This window comes from Macaca fascicularis, chromosome 2, assembly GCF_037993035.2.
Source record: "Macaca fascicularis isolate 582-1 chromosome 2, T2T-MFA8v1.1".
Lineage (NCBI taxonomy): Eukaryota > Metazoa > Chordata > Mammalia > Primates > Cercopithecidae > Macaca > Macaca fascicularis.
In genome coordinates this window covers 130,538,749-130,560,356 of record NC_088376.1, presented here as the reverse complement: position 1 = coordinate 130,560,356, position 21,608 = coordinate 130,538,749, and the positions used below count along the sequence as shown (strand labels likewise).

The following is a 21,608-nucleotide window of genomic DNA, read 5'->3' as shown; positions in this document are numbered from 1 at the left end:
CACCCAGCTAATTTTTGTATTTTTAGTAGAGATGAGGTTTCACCACATTGGCCAGGCTGGTCTCCAACTCCTGACCCCAGGTGATCCACCCGCCTCGGCCTCCCAAAGTGCTGGGATTACAGGTGTGAGCCACTGCACCCAGCCTGTACCCACCTCTTTGTAGGAAAATTTTTTTGGCCTTCCATTGGTCAGTGAGTGCTATTTTTAATAATTCAGGTTATTGTTCATATAGTTGTACAGCAAGTGATGCCCTGTTGAGTGAAGAAATAGGGCCTTGATAATATCTATGCTACTAAGTCACCCATAGGGAATTTTCGACATGGAGAAAGAACTGCAGTCCAAGAACTCTTTTTTTCCTCTGTGATTAATAATCTGATTCAAAAAATATAATTTGACACTACTAACTGCAATGTAGTTTAGTGACTCTTAGCTAGGATTATAATGGTTGCTAATGACAGGAACCTATATTAGCTTTGTTTTTGTTAAAAAGTTATATTCCTGTAACAGGGAAGTCTAAGGTGTGGACTGGCTTAAGGCCTGAAGAGAATCAGGGATTTGCTGGTTCTCCAGCCCTGCTTCCCTCCAAATTGGCTTCTTTCTCAGCAAGGCTCTCAGAAGCTGGCAGCAAAGATGTCTCCCAGTGCTCCATAACTGTCCCTCAGCAGCCCGCTAAATCCCTTCAAATGATTCTGATTGGCCCTGCTTGGATCATATGTCTGTGCCCATGCCAGCCACTGAGCAAGAATCATATGGTATAGGAGACATACAGTTTCTTAATGGAAGAAGGGACACTGAGTCAAAACATACCTACCAGAAAGATGGAACCTTATTGAAACAAAAATAAACTGTTAAATAGTCAATAGAAATTAATTGTTATTTTCCTTGTTTGTCCAAATGCAGTGCCAATTCATTCATTAATTCTGTAGCCAAGCAAGAAGCAATGTTTTATCATTATTTATTTATCTACCTGCCCATTCATGTATTCATTCATTCATTTTGCTAGCCACTGTGAGATTTCATGTCATATTTCTTCCCACCTTCAGCCAGCTCTATCTGTACACGGACTCCTTTCTCTGATGTCTTTAAAGCAAGTTGTACTCCATGGGAAGGGTGGGCATTTTGTTCCCCAGGGAACATTTTTAGTCGTCACAACTTGGAGGCTGTGCTTCTGGCATGTATGACGCTAAACTACAATACACAATACTACATTCCCCGTTCACAGAGAATGACCTCACCCAATCTGTCCATAGTCTAGAGATTAAGAATTTCTGCTTTAGGGCATCTTCATCAGTTGGAAGCTGAAATTCATTCATTGGGCCAAAGAAATGAGATCCAATTTGAAACAGTGACAATCTGGCTAAGATTCCATGAGAATTAAAGCTGGGTGATCCACAGTTAACTGGCACATCAAATTCCTTTCTTTTTTCAGATTGATTTCCCTAAATAACTACCCTGTTGCTTCTTGTTAGCAAGTGCCCATGTTGTTGGTGGGTGTTTCTCTGTTTCTCTCTTTATACACAAGACTATTTTCAAGAACATTTTCGGTTCTCTACCTCCACTAACCCCCCTACCCACCCCATATCTATTTTCTCTTTTCACAGCCAGTAAAAAAAAGTTCTAAAAAGTATACAACTCTCAGAACATCAATATTTAATGGGAAGTGGGACTAATTTGAAAGTATCAGCATTTTAAGGCCATTTTGGCAAGACGTGTTTCAATGGCACATTATGGTTATTTATCACAAATCAAACGCAGTACATTGCTTGAAGACATTATTTTTCAAACTAATTGTGACAGTCTTATTTCCTGCTGTTTTTATGTTTCTTTTATGTGTAAGTTTCCCCTCTGAAATCTATTTTTCTTTTGTTTAATTCTGTGACACATTCTTCTGTTAAAATTCTAGGGTCAGAGGCCTCTAACTGCCAGTCATGTTTTCCATCAAGATTGTTGAATTAGCAGCTCACAGAATCTCACACTACTAAACAAAACAACAAAACACCCTATGCATATAAGTACCACAGCTTTCTTTGGTATTTGTTCAGAACGAAAATTCATTTGTATAATCTATCAAGCATGTAACAATGTGCTTTTGATGGTGAAAATTGTTTTATAAATATTAATAGGTATGTTTCTTTCACCCACTTTGTATAAAAAATGGCCTTTGTTCAAGATGAATTTTCTATAGAATTGAGGTTTCATTAATGTGACATTGAAAATCTTAAGGTCTGGACCAAGCTCAGCACCTCTGAAAATGTATTTTGTATTGTTTGTTGTTTTACTAAATGAGAAAGCTAAGGGTTTAAGCAGGCAAGTTTATTTTATTGCCCTGCTGTTGACAAAGACATCAATCCATTTTTAACACATCCGTTCAAGCAGTGCATTTAGAAGGGTTCTTACAGGGGGAAATAAGCATCTAAGAGTCAGTTAGTATTCAAGGATTAATCTACTCCTTTTGTGTAGCCACAGGTTTTTATTTCTTTGTTTGTTATTTTACTTTTTTTTTTTGGTTTTCATGTTAATGGAATGCACTTTTTCTAAGTTTCTCCTTCACTATAAAACATGATACCTGTGTATCTATAACTTGGTTAAGACAAGTGGATACAAGTGTGAGAATTGTGACTTAGCAGAGATTGGTAAACTTTTTCTGTCAAGGACCAGTTAGTAAATATTTGGGGGTTTGCGGGCCATACAGCCTCTATTGCAACTACTCACCTCTGCTTTTGTCTTGGGAAGGCAGCCATAGGCAATATGTACAAGGCTGTGTTCCAATCTGTTATCCATGAAAACAGGGCTGGCTTGAGGGCCTTAGTTTGCTACCCTTGGCTTAGATCTTCATTTGGAGCTGCTCTGTACTAATCTTTAGCCTTGGCCTTATGCACAGGTGTGATATCATTTGAGAGTCATCAACAGCCTGTTTTACCCTCATCTTTTAGACAGAAATCTTGTTTTCTACTATTTATGATACCTAAAATGCCAACTATTAATATTCTTCCTTTGGGAAAATTCTTATTTATTCAGAAGATGGCTTTTTATTGAAAACCATGGGTAACCTGTACATACGTAAAATATGACTGACATTTGCTTAGATTTGCTTTAAACAGAAATCTCATATTATAAAGGAACAGATAACTTTTATTGTTAGGAAGAGAGGAGAGTTCTGTAGCCTGGGCTGCAATAATGAGAAGCTCTTAAGTATAAAAAAGCATGTGCATATCAAAGGGTGGTGTGGTCATCTAATAACCTGCTAGGACCCACTGTCTAGGAAGCTAAGCGCTTTGCATACAATCTCTCCTGCCACCAACACCTAGAGTAGAACATACTCTGATCCCCATTGTATAGACAAGGCTTGGGTTTAAGAGAAGTTAATGTGCTGAGGGATGGCTGGCTAAAAAGTGCCAAGAGTTGTCATTTATACCCTGGTATTTTTGATGCCAGTCTACATTAAGTGGTCAAGTTCAAGGAAAAGCATTTAGATGGTACAACATTGTAGATGGTAAGACAGGAAAGCACTTTGTTTGTTTGGAACTATGTGTAATGGGAAAAACAAACATTTTTCTCCTACTAAATTCTCAACACAGAAGAACACTTCTTGGACCAGATATGTGAGTTTTTCCAACACTGACTAATCTCTGACACTAGCTAGGTATCCTGTGATTCAATTCAGTTCTTTCACTATCTATCTGGAACAGATCCTATAGGTTAAGGGGTCAGTCTTATGGGACTGACTTCACTTTAGATGTCAGTTGTAAGACCAAGCCTCTGGTACTTCTGATGAGCCAGCTATAAATTGGGAGTTCTCAGGACTCTCTCTACGTGCCCCATCATTTACTAGAAAGGCTCTCAGAACCCAGGGAAGCACTTTACTTACTACTGCTGATTTATTATAAAGGTTGTTTTATTTTTTATTTTAGTTTTTTTTGAAAGGATATTTTATTTTATTTTATTTTATTTTATTTTTTATTTATTTTTTTTTTGAGACGGAGTCTCGCTCTGTCACCCAGGCTGGAGTACAGTGGCCGGATCTCAGCTCACTGCAAGCTCTGTCTCCCAGGTTTATGCCATTCTCCTGCCTCAGGCTCCCGAGTAGCTGGGATTACAGGCGCCCGCCACCTCGCCCGGCTAGTTTTTTTGTATTTTTAGTAGAGACGGGGTTTCACTGTGTTAGCCAGGATGGTCTCGATCTCCTGACCTCGTGATCCGCCCGTCTCGGCCTCCCAAAGTGCTGGGATTACAGGCTTGAGCCACCGCGCCCGGCCGAAAGGATATTTTAAATGATACAAATGAACAGCCAGATGAAGAGGTAAATAGGGCAGGGTATGCATGAAGGGGTGACAAGCTTCCCTATATGCCACAGGTGAGCCACCCTGTAGCACCTCCCTGTGTTTGGCAACCTGTAAGCTCTCCAATTCCCTGGAGTTGAGAAATTTTTATGGAGGCTTTATTACATAGGGATGATCCATTATTCTTTCTGGAGCATGGAGGTGGGACTGCAATTTCCAAGCTTCTAATCATAGTTTGGTCTTTATGGCGACCAGCCCCATACAGAAGCCTCCACCAAGACTTACCTTAATAAAACAAAAGACTCTCTTATCTTCCAGAAAATCCCAAGGGATTAGGAGCTCTGCATCAGGAATCAGAGTCAAAGGTAAAATGTTAGAACACAAGATTCTCTTAGAACCCCTATTGCTTAGGAAATCAAAAGGGTTTTAGAGCGCTATGCCAGGAATTAGGGATGAAGACCAAAATAATATATTTCTTATTATAAATCACACTACCACAGTGTACTTTTAAAATATAAAACAGGCATAACAAATGTGTCTAAAAGAATCCCTTTACATCCTTAAAGTTTTTCATCCCTTACCCACTAAATAAAGACTTAGGTCTTGAAGGTGGCAGTTCAATTAGAATCCCCTTTCTTAACTCCTAAGTCCTCTAAATAAATTACTTCCTATTTAGGTAGTGTTTTTAACTTCCCAAAACACTTAGACATACATGCAATGATCCAATTAGGTTGTTTAGTTTTCTCTACAGAGAGCTAACAATTGGCACAGGACCATTGTAGATATATACCCCTTTTATCCCATCATCACCGTCTTGAAGCTCTGGGTTAACTGCAAAGTTCTGTCAAGATGGTTCCCTGGAGAGAACGTCATACCACAGAAAAGCATCCTCTGAAAATCTAGCTTTGCAGGCATTTACTTGGGATTGCCTTTTGAACTTTGCATACATACCCATTAATTATTCTCTCTCTGAAGCAGCTTGTAACTATAGTCCTTGTAAGGAGCAAAGGTCAGCTTGAAACTCTTTTGATTTACTTGATTATTGATCTCAACCAAGAATGCCTTTATTTGAAACTCTTCCCTTAGGAAGTCAATTTGATAACCTTTGTCCATTCATTTTGAAGGTGTCAGTTATAAGTAGTCTTGCCAATGAGTAATGGAGGAGCTAAAATTACTAATAAATTAATTAGAACGTATTTATAAACCTAGTGGAAAGCCAAGTATGAAGTTGCTTTTTTATTGATTATTATGCTGGTCATTAACTGCTGAGAAAATTCCACTGTAGCAAGCAGAGAATATTGGCCAATTCCTTTAGTAATTTTAGGATTCTGTCATTAAGCTTTCCATATTCTGGAAAGTAATTACTCATTCACTCCAGCTATTCACAGTGTGTGGACAAAGTGGTTGGGCATTTTGGGGCAAGACTAAGGATTTGAACAGATATTAACTTCCATATAAGATTCTCTCTTGTCACTCAATGCTACTTTAAGTCATGTGTGGTCTGTGTATATACTTATAGCAAGCATTCTTAGATGTTAGTATGCCGGTCTACACAGATTTGTATCAAAGTGCTTGAATATTGTGGTAGGAAAACCCTCGGAGAAAACCCTCTACCTAGGGTCTCTAATGCCAAGATGCCATATACAGCCATGTTTTATTTTCATAAGAAGCAAGTAGAATTAGGAGATTATACACTGCTTTACAGTAAGTGAGAAATGCTCTGTGGCTGTTTCCCTTTCAAGAGTCAGGTGCCTGTCAGCAACGCTGCAGGAGAATAGGTAGTATCTATAAATTATTGGTCAAAGATTCGTGGCTATCAATATCCCAAGTTAAGTAAAAGAACATTGGCCGGGCGCAGTGGCTCACACCTGTAATCCCAGCACTTTGGGAGGCTGAGGCGGGCGGATCACAAGGTCAGTAGATCGAGACCATCCTGGCTAACATGATGAAACCCCGTTCTCTACTAAAAATATAAAAAATTAGCTGGGCGTGGTGGCGGGCGCCTGTAGTCCCAACTACTCAGGAGGCTGAGACAGGCGAATCGCTTGAACCCGGGAGGCGGAGGTTGCAGTGAGCCAAGATTGCGCCACTGCACTCCAGCCTGGGTAACAGAGTGACACTCCATCTCCAAAACAAACAAAAAACCATTATGATGACATGTCATCACAGAACACTAATTTCTACACTAAGAGAGATAATAAAAGGGTCTCAGACACAAATAATGCCACCCTCTCCACTGCAGTCTCTCCCTGATTGTATGTATAGGAGAGCTGTAAATCAAGGAAAGTGCCCTGTAGTCTATCTCTATCACGGATTGAGTTTTGCAGGGTCCAGGAGATTTCCACCAGCACCAGAAGCTGGAGACAATTGTGCAATAATGCCTGGCATCCTGGCATTGTAACTGACCAGTCTTGGTCTTTTCGTGTCTTATAACTTGAATCTGAAGTGCCATAAGATGGTCCTGCACAGGCCAGGCGCGGTGGCTCATGCCTGTAATCCCAGCACTTTGGGAGGCCAAGGTGGGCAGATCACCTGAGGTCAGGAGTTCAAGACCAGGCTGGCCAACATGGAGAAACCCATCTCTGCTAAAAATAAAAAATAAAAAATTAGCCGGGTGTGGTGGCGCATGCCTGTAATCCCAGTTAGTTGGGAGGAGGAGGTAGGAGAATTGCTTGAACCCGGGAGGCAGTGGTTGTGGTGAGCCGAAATCGCGCTACTGCACTCCAGCCTGGGCAACGAGCGAAACTCCGTCTCAAAAAAATAAAGATGGTCCTGCACAGATCAAGGGCATGGCCCTAGTTTTAAGGATTGTTACTCCCATTTTTTCCAATTAAAAAACCAAGGCCCAGAGAAGAACTAGGTTATTTTATCAAGGTTGCGGAGTTAGTAATGTATGCTGGAAATTGCTAAAAGAATATATTTCAAGTGCTCTCCCACACCAAAAACAAAAACCAAAAACTGTATGAGAAGATAGATGTGTTAATTTGCTTCAGTATAGTAATCATCTCACTGTGTTTAATTATTTCACTGTGTTAGGTGTATATCAAAACATGATGTTGTATGCTTTAAATACAGTTGTCCCTCAGTATATGCAGGGAATCGGTTCCAGGAATCTCAAATATACCAAACTTCATTCATACTCAATTCCTGCAGTTGGTCCTGCAGAGCCCGCGTATGTGAAAAGTCAACCCTCTTGGGCTTTACATTTTGAGAATAAAAATCCACCTGTAAGTGGACCCTCACAGTTCAAACCCATGTTGTTCAAGAGTCACGTGTATACAATTTGTATTTTTAATATATGTTACAGAGTTAGTTAAGGATCAAATAAAGATTGAGTGATTCTAGCCTGGCATTCTTTCCACTAAATCTTTTGGAAATACTAGAGAGGATACTGATTCAATAAAAATTTCACTTCACCGTATCAAGAAAAGGACAAAAGAGGACAAAATAATTAATAGTATTATTTAGTCTCTCTTTACATAGAAGAGAAAGTTGATAATTAGTGGTTAAATACTAAAAATATATAATAAAAATAATGAATCAAAGCTGTATCTATGAAGCTGTGCCAGTCTGTAACTTTTGAAGGTTGATGGCAACTTTTGTTGTTATTCTATTGAAATGAGAACAACAGATACAAATTACTATGTTCTTTACTAGAACTTAAGTCCCTTGGCAACAGGGAGCAAACCCTAAAATTTAAAGGTCAAGAAAGCCACAGTAGCCACTCCTGCCTGTAGCATGAGAAAAAAAATGACAGCACTTACTTTCCCTTCTCTTGTGCCTACCAGCCTGAAGAACTTAATTTATAGATCCTCAAGAGATATTCAAGTATGATTGTTTTCTTCTTTATTTAGTTGTCTGTTTTGATGCCAAGATAAACTTCGATGACAACGCAGAATTCCGACAAAAAGACATATTTGCTATGGACGACAAATCCGAGAATGAGCCCATTGAAAACGAAGCTGCCAAATATGATCTAAAATACATAGGACTAGATGGGAACATTGCCTGCTTTGGTAAGAAGCAGTTATATCAAAAGAATGCTTTGTGGATTTTTATAGAATTTAGGAACCCTGGATTTCTGAAATGTCATTTACCAAGAAGAAGTAAGCATACAAGTTTTTTTGTAGCTGAAAGGTCGTAGAAAACAATCCAAGTTTCTTCTCAAAGTTTGTTTTGATTAATGGTTACTGGGTTAACGCAGAATTTCTCAACTCTGGCACTATTGAGAGTTTGGGTGGGATAATTCTTTGCTATCCTGTACATCATAAGATGTTTAGCATCCTAACCTCTAGATACTAGTAACAACCCCCAGTTGTGATGACAGATAAACCCATGTAAATCAATAAATTAAAATGAAAGTCTTCAGACAGTTCCAAATGACTGTGGTATACAAAAATCACCCCAATTGAGAACTACTGACTTAAAACATCTCAGTTAAACTTTGCTTAGTAAAAAATTAGAACCTTTGCTGCTCAACTCAGTATTAATATGCTAGAACTCTTCTGAAATTTAGGTTTAAAACAAAATTCCTTTATCAGAGGAAATAGAAGAGGACATACACTTTAATCACTTTACTAAAGTTTCAGATTCTGTGATAACCAAATGATAAAATGTTTAATCCATTATGCTAGTTTATTAATAAAACAATTGATTTCATCACACTCATCTAAATTTGTGAAAATGGCTTCTCCAGCTGAGATAAGAATGAGGCTATAGAGGCAGTACAGCTTCTATTATTGTTCACAGCTTATAGTGCTCAGATTTATACGCTTCTGACTTAATTGCACAAGACTGTGTTTCTGGTAGAATCAATTCATTGTACTGGAAACTGAGGTCTTAATCTTAATGGAATTAAAATAAAAATGATTTGTAGCTCATTAAACCAACAATATCATTATATTCAGAACTGAAAAGACCTCATCCAAGAGTTTGCTGTTCAGTACAATAGAAAATGACATCCAATTATAAGTGATACCAAAAGCTCTTGCTTTGTATTGGAGCAATAACTGTAATGTACCAGATCACTCACATCATTCTGATCCTGATAAGCTAATGCACTCTCAATATTTGTAGGCATTTAGAAAGGGGAAATGTATATGGGTTTAAAACAAATTAAATACAGATTATTTATAGCCTCTGTAGGAATGTGCATGGTTTGACCACATAGCAGCCTCAAAATCTATGATTTACGCATTTCAAATTGTTTTAAGATTCTGTATAAACCATTTTTATTTGAGTTACTCCAAATTTAATTAGTCACAGTTCATAGGCTTTTCTAGGGAATTGGAGGGTCAGAAAAATGAAGGGTACTTTACCTTGTGAGTTTCTGCTGTGTTAAGGAGATTTTTTTTTTTCTGTCTTGAGGAAAGTAATTTTATATCATTAAGCTTAAGAAGCAAAATAAGTGTAATTGATGAATAAAACTTAGCCCTGGAAAACAAGAATTTTGATGTTAAAACTCTTCACCTACTTTCTTAAGAAGGGCTCCTAAGATGTTGGCACATTTTGGTTCCAGTTTTAACGATTGGGTTGCTAGTGAGCATTGCTTATGTTAATTTGAAAAAAGAACAAGGGGATAGGAATATTGTTTTTGTGCTGTCATTTGTTCATTTGTTTCTAAGTTTATCCAGGTAACATTATATAAACATGCATGACTGTACTAAGTGTAGAAAGGTATAAAATCCCACTGAAGTTGGGACCACTGTGCTTCAATCCCAGAGATGCCACATTCAGAGGAGCGTATTCTCAGCAAGCAAAACATTAAGAGAATTCCATTCTTCATTCACTGTTTCTTAAAGTATATTAAAAAGAATGTAATTCATAGGCCCTAGCAACTTCTCACAGCTTGTTTCTCTGCCTCCTGATTCTCTTAAGCTTACACTTTCCAGAACCTAAAACTTCCTTCTTTACTACTGGCCCAAATCGGTTACTTACTTAAAGCTTTCCTTCTTTCTGTTTCCCAGATTGATTTAACTTCCCAATACATCCTGTTCCTCATTCCCAAGTCTTTTTTGCTTCATTGTTTGCATATACACGTCCTGATTCTTTATCCTAAAAGTCTATGCACTAATCTGGTTTAATGGAATTCCAAACAGGACATAAATTGGCCTGGCAATGACAGAGTTCTCTCTTGGCAATATGGGGGAGGGAAAATGTTTATGGACCATTTCATGTTGCTAAATTTAGCCTGTCTTGTGTCCCATTTGCATTTCACAGTGAATGGTGCTGGGCTAGCCATGGCTACTTGTGATATCATTTTCCTTAATGGTGGGAAGCCAGCCAACTTCTTGGATCTTGGAGGTGGCGTAAAGGAAGCTCAAGTATATCAAGCATTCAAATTGCTCACAGCTGATCCTAAGGTAACCTTTCTTTTTGTAGGGAGATTATATGTCAGTTTAATTTCTTACCGTCAAGAGCTCACTTGTTCTTCCTGGTGAGAGTTGATAAGTCAATATGTGTACTTTGCAGCCCCAGATGCAACTTCTATCTTTTTTTTGAGATGGCGTCTCCCTCTGTTGCCCAGGCTCAAGTACAGTGGCATGCGATCTTGGCTCACTGAAACCTCTATCTCCTGGGTTCAAGCGATTCTCCTTCCTCAGCCTCTTAAGTAGCTGGGATTACAGGTGCATGCCACCACGCCCAGCTAATTTTTGTATTTTTAGTAGAGACGAGGTTTCTCCATGCTGGCCAGGCTGGTCGAACTCCTGACCTTGTGATCTGCCCGCCTCAGCCTCCCAGAGTGCTGAGATTACGGGCATGAGCCACTGCGCCCAGCCTGCAACTTCTATCTTATATCGCGTTGGAATACATGATGATTTAACTCTCATTTTGGGTAAAAGGCTTATAAATAGCTCCTGGGATCTTACTTCAGAGGTTGTGTGTACAGTCCTGAGAAGTGGAAGGAAATAAAAAAAATACAGTGTGCCAGTTGAAACATTGGTTGGCATGAACTTTATTTGGGTAATTTACACAGAAGCGACTGGTCCTATGCTTACATGATTTAGAAGGAAGGTGTACTATGATTCCTTCCATAAAGATGCTGAAGGTATTACCAAATATTGGAAAATCTTAGGGTTGTAGGATCATATATCACTGGGAAATAATGGCCCCACCTACTTTTGTATGCTTTCTAATTTTTATCACTGACCATTAGTTTGTAACATATGCACTAAGTAGCAAGTAACTGTACCTGGTTTCATAGTTTCTATTGCTGCTTCATGTGCATCTTTTTAACTTGAGGGTAGTTGACTAGAATGTAGCTACCACACCCATGCTAGGGGCAGTGTGGGCATTCAGTTAATATTTAATCAGCTAGTTTAGTAACCAAGTTAAATATCAGTATGCTTTGTTTTACCTGTAGATACTCAGTTGACTATAACGTGGTTTAGGTAGATGCTTATTACATAGAAAGACCAAAATATTTTGAAAGACTAGTGTACATGGTTTTCATTTCATTCTTTTAACAGGCCTGTGAAGTACGTATATGCCACAACAATTTGATATAAAACTTTTTCTCTATTTTTTTAATTACTTTTTTTAGAGACAGGGTCTCATTCTGTCACCTAGACCATAGTGCTATGGTGCGATCATAGCTCACTATAGCCTCGATCTCCTGGACCCAAGCTATCCTCCCCTCACAGCCTCTTGAGTAGCTAGGACTACAGGTGCATGCCACCATGGCTGGCCAATTTTTTTTTTTTGTCTCGCCATGTTGCTCAGGCTGGTCTCAAACTCCTGGCCTCAAGTGATCCTCCTACCTCAGGCTCTCAGAGCACTGGAATTACAGGCATGAGCCATCACAATTGGCCTAAACTTTATTTGAGAATCATTTTCTCAATATTGTTAGAGTATCTAATAAATTGAGTTGGTTACTAAAGTATCTGAAGATGTAGGAAATCTGAATCATTACTAAGAAAATCATAAATGAAAATAATACCAGATTTTTAAAAAATGAAATGTGGTCTGAACTAAATATGGAAGCTTCCCATTAATAAATATACTGGCAATAGCCTGTTTTGTTTTGCATGCATAAAATTTTGTCTTATATTGGTAGTACACTTGTCTGTTTTTCTCATGACTTAAATAGTTGGTGGCCTTATATTTTTGCTTATCTTTTCTTCTGACTCACAAAACAGACGGCAAGGTATTATTAGCACTTATTTTCAATTCTCCAGTGCCATTCAGGAATAGCAAAGTTATTGAAGTTCAAAGGCAGCCAGCCATGAGGAAGGTATTTGCCAAAAGAACAATGTTTCCACTTACATAAGCGCTTTGTTTTCATTGGTTAGGTAGAAATACCTATCAGTGGCTCTCTAATCATGTATTAATTCACTTATTCTTTCTTCCTACTGCTTTCTAAGGGAAGAATCATTTTCCTCCCAGAGATTCCCAAACCAATTGAAATCTGTAAATACCGAGAGAGACAGCTCCTTAAGCTGCTCGAACCACAAAGTACCCAGAGGACAGACAACTGTAATAAAATACTGAACTTCCAGCATCTGCTGAAACTCTGTGCAAAGAATAATAGAGAGTCATTGAAAGATGAAATCTACCAGGGCAATCATAGGATTTCGCTGAAATAGCTTTTCTTAGTGCCTCACCTCAAATTTTAATTTTGTAAAACCTATAGGGTGGGGAGGGAGAGTGGAAAAATTACTGTCAGAGCCATTTTTTCCTTTTTAAAAAACTATTCTCTTCCAAAATTTTGACTTTATGGAATATTTTCAAATGCTTGGATTATTTCAACTTTTTTTTGAGATTAGCTGTCATCTTGGGTAGATAAAGGTATGTGGGAGTTATTTTATTTTTCTCATGCTATATCAGGAAAATGAATGCACAGCTCATCTCACAGTACTTTTTCCAAATCTTGAAATTTCAAAACCGGTTAAAAAACATAGAAATGTAATGAGTATTTTCAATCCTGGCTTCGTTTCACAAAATTTAGAGAACAGAACCTAAAAAATAGTATAGATGAGTTGATGTGATTTTGCAAGGAAACTGGCTGTAGTTTTTGGCAGTAATTATTTCGTGTCCACATGCCCAAAAGTAGAGGTTCCTGAGAGCCCAAAGCTAATTATTTCAAAGGTATCGATTGTCTTGTTAGATAAAATGGTTGGTTAGTTGAATACACAGAAAGTCAAAATTACAGAACACCAGTTTTTGTTAAACTTTTATCAACTGATGTTAACAACTGCTTATTTGCAGTCTGTCTAAGATAATTCTGTTGATTAGTAAACAAGCGTCATTGAATAAAATTATTACAGGTTGACATATATTTCCACTCATGATGTCAGTCATAGAGCAGAAAATGTTACTTCTTTTGCTTGACTGTTAACCCAAATGCTGATTTTCACTTGGACCTAACACAAGTATCTCTATAACTAATGTGTTTCTTATTATTTTTATCATATATATGAAATGAAGTTCCTCTACCAAGCTGAATAAAACAAGAGTCTTTTCAAGATAAACTCACTTACTGAACTGAATTCATATGAAGTGTATCATTAAATATTTTATAATTCTCTTATCTTCCAGCTGAGCTTGAGATGAGAGAAAAGTAATAGAGTTTGTTCTGCTGGTGGTCTTCATCACTAATTCTAAGCATTAGTATTCTTTAAATCATAAAGAGCAAAAATAATATAAAATAGGAAATAGAAGTAGGGTTTTGTGGTTTTCTGTTAAGAATTTGAAGACATTTAAAAGAAAAGCACTGTATAGAATGTTATCCTTGGGTTTTTGTTTTCCAAATTATACCCTGGTTTCTATTTTAGTTCTGAACTTAGAATTCCAAAGGTGTAGCAAATGTAACAAACTTTTGTGTAAGTTTGCGTTCACTTACACAAAACACCTTGTGTTCACTTACACGAAACATCTTGTGAAGTGAATACAAGGAAAGGACACTTGGCACGAATCTCCCCAGTGACCCCAACTCTGTTGGCCAAAGATAAACAAATCTTTTGCTCTCTGAGGGCCTAGTTTTGAAAAGCAAAAGTACATGATTGGCATTAGTAAAGGCTCCTCATTGGATTTGATTGTACTTCCTGGTTTAGATCCAACTTTGAGTCATATTTTCAAAGCCCTTGAAATATCTATGAAGAAATGTGCTACCTAAGCACCAAGGACAAGTTGAAGAATGGAAGGGACTCTTAGTGGGATTCTCATGCCAGACTGCCTGGGTTCCAGTATTGTCTTTACCACTTACTGGTTGTGGGACCTTGGGCCCGCTATTTAACTTCTGTGTGCCTTGATATCCTCATTTATAAAGTGGTGATAGTAGCAGTGCTTAACCTCAGAGGGTTGTTTTGTTACACAAGTTGAGACACATGCACACTTGCCATTTAGAGGGAAAATAATTTCATATGACAGTATCATTTAAAAAATTTAATAAACTTTTATTAAAGTATAATCTACATATAGAACAGTATACAAATTTTAAGTATACAGCTTGATGAATTATTACAAAGTGAACATATCATCTAACCTCCAGCCAGATCGAGAAATAGAACATGGCCAGGCGCGGTGGCTCACGGCTGTAATCCCAGCACTTTGGGAGGCCAAGGCGGGCGGATCACTTGAGGTCGGCCGTTCGAGACCAGCCTGGCCAAAATGGTGAAACCCCGTCTCTACTTAAAATACAAAAATTAGCCGGGTGTGGTTGCAGGCGCCTGTAATCCCAGCTAATCAGGAGGCTGCAGCAGGAGAATTGCTTGAACCCAGGAGGCAGAGGTTGTAGTGAGCCAAGATCATACCATTGCACTCTCGCCTGGGAGATAAGAGCAAGACTTCATCTGAAAAAAAAAGAAAAAGAAAAGAAAAAGAAATAGAAATAGAACATAACAGTGATCCTGGAAGCCTCCTCATGTAGTCCCCATCATTTTCCTACCCTGCTTTCTCTCCAAAGGTAATTTCTTTTCTTTTCTTTTTTTCTTTTTTTTTTTTTCTTCTGACTTTTAGCCTCCTGAGTAGCTGGGACTAAAGGCATGTGTCACCATGCCCGGCTAATTTTTGTGTTTTTAGTAGAGACGGGGTTTTGCCTTGTTGCCCAGGCTGGTCTCGAACTCCTGACCTCAAGGGGTCCTCCTGCCTTGGCCTCCCAAAGTGCTTGGGTTATAGGCAGGAGCCACTGTACTTGGCCCTCAAAGGTAATTTCTAATATCACAGATTTGTTTTGCCTATTTTTAAACTTAGTATCACTGGAATCATGTACTGTATACTCTTTTGCATTTGTTATCTTTTACTTTACTTTTGCTACTCGTTAGTCTTTTCAATTTTAGTCATTCAGTTAAGTATGAGGCATTATCTCATTATGGCCTTTCTGTCATGACTAATGAGGTAGAGCACCTTTTCACGTATTTGTTAGCCATTTGAATATACTCTTTAAACTTCTATTGCCTCATCTATAGACATGAAAATAATACCCTAAAGCATTGTTTTAAGTACCAACTTGAAAACCTTTCTAAAGCACAGTGAAAACTTTAGCTTTTGATATTTTCTGAGTGTTTCATTCCATTATCACTTCCAAAACTTGGATTTAGAATAAATGCACATCTACAGAAATGGGAGGTGTCTGATACAGGTTCAGTGATAATCAGTGTTACTGCATGTGTTGTTTTGAAATTGACATGCAGATGGAAGGTGTAAGTGACTCAGTAGCTTACAATGATTCTCTGCTCAGACAACCAAGGAAACAATTTAATAAAGGGAGGATTAAATTCATGTTTGCAAGAAGAACAAAATATCATTTGTTATAAATTTGAGAAGAGGCCAGCTCTTTTTGTGCTCTATGGTATATGCTTCAGAAACTTCAGAATGTGAAGCCAGAGAAGTAAAACTGCATGCCATATTTTCAGTATCAGGTATATGCAAATGCCTTACATTTTAATAAATATATTTTAGGATTTACTTGTGCTGTCTCATATTTTTAAATTATTGCACATTTAGAGTTTAAGCACAAAGAAGAATATCCTGTTTTCTTTCAGATACATGCTTATAACAGAGGCACGGAGCTGTTTAAACATAAACTGAGGTGCCATAAAATTGTCAAGAGTTGATTTGAATAACCAGTGATTCACAGGTTGAGCAGCTCCAAACCAAAAGTGCTTCCAGGGCTCCATCAAAAGAACGTAAAGGGACGATTTTTATAGGTCACGAAAGTAAAGCAAAGAAAATATTGGATTAGTTACAGTTATCCTGTTGCCTTATTTGGTCTATCCTGTTGGAAAGTTCTAGTTATGTAACCATAAGTTAGATAACTAGAACTTTCTGCTTCCAATTGGTTAGTCTTAAGTTAAGTTTTTCTTTAACATAGGCATTTACAAGAAATAGCTCAAGTTTTGTTTATGTCTGCAAATCAAGCAGAGTTAAGATCACTTATGAGGCCTAACTAGCTTTGTCTGCTTGGAGACTCTTCAGGTCTGGTGTCCATTTTAATTACTGTAACAAAGCAAAACCCATTTCATTACACACCACATGTATTTGCTGAAATAGCTTATCTGCAAGCGATTGTTTTCTTGGTAGGGCAATAGAACTCTTGTAGGAATTTATTTTCGAATACAGTGCTCAATACTTTATACAATGCGAGCATTATTTTTGAAACGACTACCCTGCATTTCTATTCTTGCAGGCTTGCTTGAAAATATATATTTTTTTCGTATAGAGTAGAAAAGATTAAAATTCCAGGCAGCCATTCTTTCTAGTGGTAGTTGACCTGATAGTCTAGTCTGTTAAGAATGATAAAATTAGGCCGGGCGCGGTGGCTCAAGCCTGTAATCCCAGCACTTTGGGAGGCCGAGACGGGTGGATCACGAGGTCAGGAGATCGAGACCATCCTGGCGAACACCGTGAAACCCCGTCTCTACTACAAAATACAAAAAACTAGCCGGGCGAGGTGGCGGGCGCCTGTAGTCCCAGCTACTCGGGAGGCTGAGGCAGGAGAATGGCGTAAACCTGGGAGGCGGAGCTTGCAGTGAGCTGAGATCCGGCCACTGCACTCCAGCCCGGGCTACAGAGCGAGACTCTGTCTCAAAAAAAAAAAAAAAAAAAAAAAAGAATGATAAAATTAATTTTGTGTTGATGAATTTGCAGCTGGTCATTTAGTCTCCACTTTCACTTAGAGTAGCTCCTTATTTAGGGACAGTCACTCTGCATAAGCTGGAGGATGGAAAACCGTCTACCACTCCAGGCCCTTTTCTTTTTTCCCCTGGCAGTAGTTTTCCCACTGTCAGGAATTCATAAATGTTGATTTTTGCATATCTTTTCCTGATGTCCAGTTAATTAAAATTTCCAATAATGTCTGGCCCTCCTTGCCCACCTCACGCTTGTCCATTTTACCTGCCAATACTTCTCAGTAATAAGTGGGTCCTGGTGACTGCATTTGGTTTTGTATCTTCCACATGATCAGTGTATCTGCTAGCTACCACATTTTCAAACCATCCCTAATGGAACACTCAAAATCTATTTTCATGCTCCTCACTGACATACCCTCAGAAACAAATCGAAAATAAGATTTTTACTCTTTACTCTGTCTTCAAAATCCAGATTTTAATGCACCCTAGTTTGTTTTATAGTAAGTGACTTAAAGAATTTAACAGATTTGGGGCTTAGTAAATTTTGTCATTAGTCCCAGCAAGCTCAGGAATTGATTATGAGTCGTCTGTGTAGATGCCTTTGTAGACTGTTAAAGATAAATGGACCATGAATCAAAGTATAATGCCATATAGTTTGAAAAAATATGTAATTATTAGAAGAGTTAGGGTTGTTGTTTTCCTTAATGTTATTGCATCGAAAAAAGAAGGAATTGAATGCAACAATTAAAAAACAGTGCATTTCTCAGAAAGAAAATCAATAGTGGTCAAGAATAATGTCAAGAATCTCTGCATCTTAAGAATAATCTTCTGTGGCAGGGCATCTGAAAGTTGCACTATTATTATTTTTGAGATGTTACTTTACAATTCAGATAAAGCCTGGTAAAGGTATCATTAGATGTGGGTAGTGAACTTGGGAAAATCATTCAGAAGAACAAGGCTGAAATCCTTTTGACTATGAAGGTCTCTGATTCCTTTCCTGTATAGTAGAGGTGAGATGTAGTCTTGTGGGATGTGCCCCGTGGATTCAGGAGATTGCAGATACTATGAGTCCTTTTTTTCCTCCTTCCATGCTGCCCCACCCACTGTCAGAGAATTAGGAATTAGAAAAGATGGTCTCATTCCTAAACGAGCAACATGTCCATATGGGCTTGCCTAAGAAATTGGCTCGACTTAGTAGTTTGCTAAATAGTCTTTTGTCTTTGTTTTAGGGCATTGTATAAATAGTAGTCCCTTTTCCTAATTATTAAAATAAGGAAAAACAAAACAGAAAATGATAAGATAGATTACATATATATATTTATATATACCTTTTTAAAAAACATATATATACACACACTAGTTTTGACAAAACTAGACTTGTATCACATAATTGACAATATTATATAGTCTGCTTTCTTTCGTTTTTTCATGTCTGTTTTAGCTGTCCTGGTACAGTTCTTTATAACATTTTCAGTGGTAGAATGGTATTTATTGGTTTGGATATACAAGTTTACTTAACCTAGTGCTCTGTTATTTTATATTCAGGGTGTTTCAAATTTAAAATAATGCTGTGAACCTCCTTGTACTCGTAACTTTTCATAAAGCTGGGATTATTCGTGTAAGATAAATTCCTAGAAGCGTAAGGGTCAAAACGTATGCAGATTTTAAGGTTTTCACATGTATCGCTGAATTACCTCAATAATAGTTGAAGGACCTGTGGAGGGCTAACTTCAGTGAGATGAGTGCCCATTTATTTTCTCATGTCTTGTGATTCTTTACTAACAGGAGAGGTAGCATTTTTTAATCTTTTTCTTTTATTCAGCAGTTTTAATGCCTCTTTATGACTTGCCATTTCATATTTTTTGTCTAGTTTTCCATTATTACATCACTCTCACAGTGATTTAGAATACAGGACTCTGTGTGTGTGTGTGTATGTGTGTGTGTGTGTGTGTGTGTTTGAGATCAAGGGAATGGGTAGTTTTATATATGTCATCACTCATGTTTTCCTGCATCCTGACTCTTGTCTTTAAATTTGTTTATATAAATTTTGATGTCTCACTATAATAAAGTATGTATACTTGAAATACTTTTGTGTAGAGTATATTGAAATCACCTCATGCCCGTTAGTGTTTTTTACTATGATTTCCTTAGTTTCCCCTGAAACTTGTTTTAAGACTTTTAAAATTTGTCATTTCATAAATCAAGGTACCGTGGTACAATTTCAAGTAAAAGATGGTATTCCCCCCCACCCCTCCCACAAAGGGAACAGTTCTCCCGGTCTGTTTAAAGCAAAATGAATATTAGGATCAGAAGTGACATGTTCCTCTAGTTATTAATAGGATTCTTATTTATTTCCAAGGAATACTTTTAAAGTGTTGGAGGAATTTCACTGTAATCTAATCTACATTGTTTTCTCTTAGTATTCTTAGTATAGTTGATCATTATTTGCTTATTCTGTATTTTGAAACTTGCCTGTGTGCTAAGATTAATTTGTACTCCAAAAGTCATTTGTAATTCCACAGCACTTTCAAGGTCATTCAAGGGAATGTGTAGAGTGGCGAAAAATTTTAGTCACCCAATGCACATGTTCCCAAATGAGATCAAACAAGGCAATCCTCTGCCTTCTTGTTTCAGCTTTCATACTGTAAAACGTGTCCTTTTGCAGTCTATTTATGGCCATGTGTTTTGCATTTTTTCCTTTTTTGTGTGTATGATTTCACTGTTGGCCCCTAAGCATAGTGTTGAATGCTTTCTAGCGTTCCTAAGTGTAAGAAGTCTGTGATGTGCCCTACAGAGAGCATACAGGTGCTAGATAAGCTTCATTCAGGCATGAGTTACAGTGCTCTTGGCCACGAGAAGCAACGATATATATTAAATAAAGTGTCCTTAAACAGAAGCATACTTAAAACAAAAGTAGGAATTGATCTGCTGATGAAAATATTGTGACTAGAGGCTCCTAAAAATGTAACTGTGTCTTTCCCCTAAGAACAATGGTTATTTTTAATTCAGTGCTTATAGTGACTGTATAGACCATAACTACTATGGATAATGAGAATTGCCTGGGTAGCTTTTTGGATAATTATGAGCAGCTTTTCTTGGATTGTACGATAGAGACACCTTTTTTGCCTCCCTCCCTCCCTCCCTTCCTTCCTTTTTTCTTGTCTGTCTGTCTCTTTCACAAGGTCTCATTCTGTCACCCAGGCTGGAGTATAGTGGTGCGATCGCAGCTCACTGCAGCCTCGGCCTCCTGGGCTGAAGAGACCCTCCCACCTCAGCCTCCTGAGTCACTAGGACTGCAGGTGCATGCCACTGCACCTGGCTAATTGAGTTTTTTTTTGTGTGTGGAGACAGGGTTTGTTGCCCAGTCTAGTCTCAAACTCCTGGGCTCAAGCGGTCTGCCTGTCTTAGCCTCCTAAAGTGCTGGGATTACAGACGTGCACCCCAACGCCAAACTGAGACACTTTTAAAGAAAGGACAATCAGAAACCCCTAGTCTAAATGTAAAGTAAAATATCTTTTGTTTTCATAGTTTACTTGTTCCCCTAAAGGAAGGATTTGATTATGAGAACCTTTAGGATATGCCAGTAATGGCTTTTTAGACATACTGCCTTTATAGCTATGGAATGATTAAAGTTTGAAGAAATTTTAATTAGTTTTTCGACATTTCAGTTAAGAATGATTTCCTTACAAATTTAGGTTATCTTCACTTTATGTTTTTGAAAGTTTTTTTATATCAGATAATGATCGCTGTTTCACCTTTACAAATTTACATTTCCTACTAAAAGTGAGATATTTTTAAAAATTCCCTAATTGTATTCCTGTAATACAACCACTATTATAATTTAAGAAATTTTTCTTCCAACATTATCCATCATTGCCTGATGAACATCTTCTCATGTTGTTAGTCTTCCTGATCATCATTTTCCTAGCAGTATTAAATAATGGACATTTTTATTTAGATATTTATTTAAAGAAGCCTAATATATCAGATCTCTTTCAAAAAGCATGTGGAACTTTGTAAACCAGATTTGCTTAGAGCGGGGTATGATGCAGTCAGCAATCAAATATAATAGTAACAAGTATGAAGAGCTTTGTTTCACAGTAAGCCATAAGACTTAGAGAGGAAAAAGAAAAGCTTTGGGGTACATAACAGTTTTATAACAATAAAAAAGGAAAATCAATATAATTCAGGACCAAGCTACATATTTTTTATGTATTTTATACATTTACTACCTCTGTGGACTTCTAATTTGAGTTAGTTT

General features: G+C 37.7%; 1 protein-coding gene across 3 annotated transcripts in view; it reads left to right on the top strand.

Annotated features, from left to right (window-relative positions):
• The window catches only part of SUCLG2 (succinate-CoA ligase GDP-forming subunit beta), a 277,740-nt gene that overhangs the window by 161,298 nt on the left and 94,834 nt on the right, over positions 1-21,608 (top strand). For all 3 annotated transcript variants that reach the window (XM_005547564.4, XM_045385901.3, XM_015446184.4), the window contains exons 8-9: positions 8,135-8,296; positions 10,500-10,642. In XM_005547564.4, coding sequence (XP_005547621.1) covers positions 8,135-8,296; positions 10,500-10,642 — 305 coding nt within the window. The remainder of the gene's footprint in view (positions 1-8,134; positions 8,297-10,499; positions 10,643-21,608) is intronic.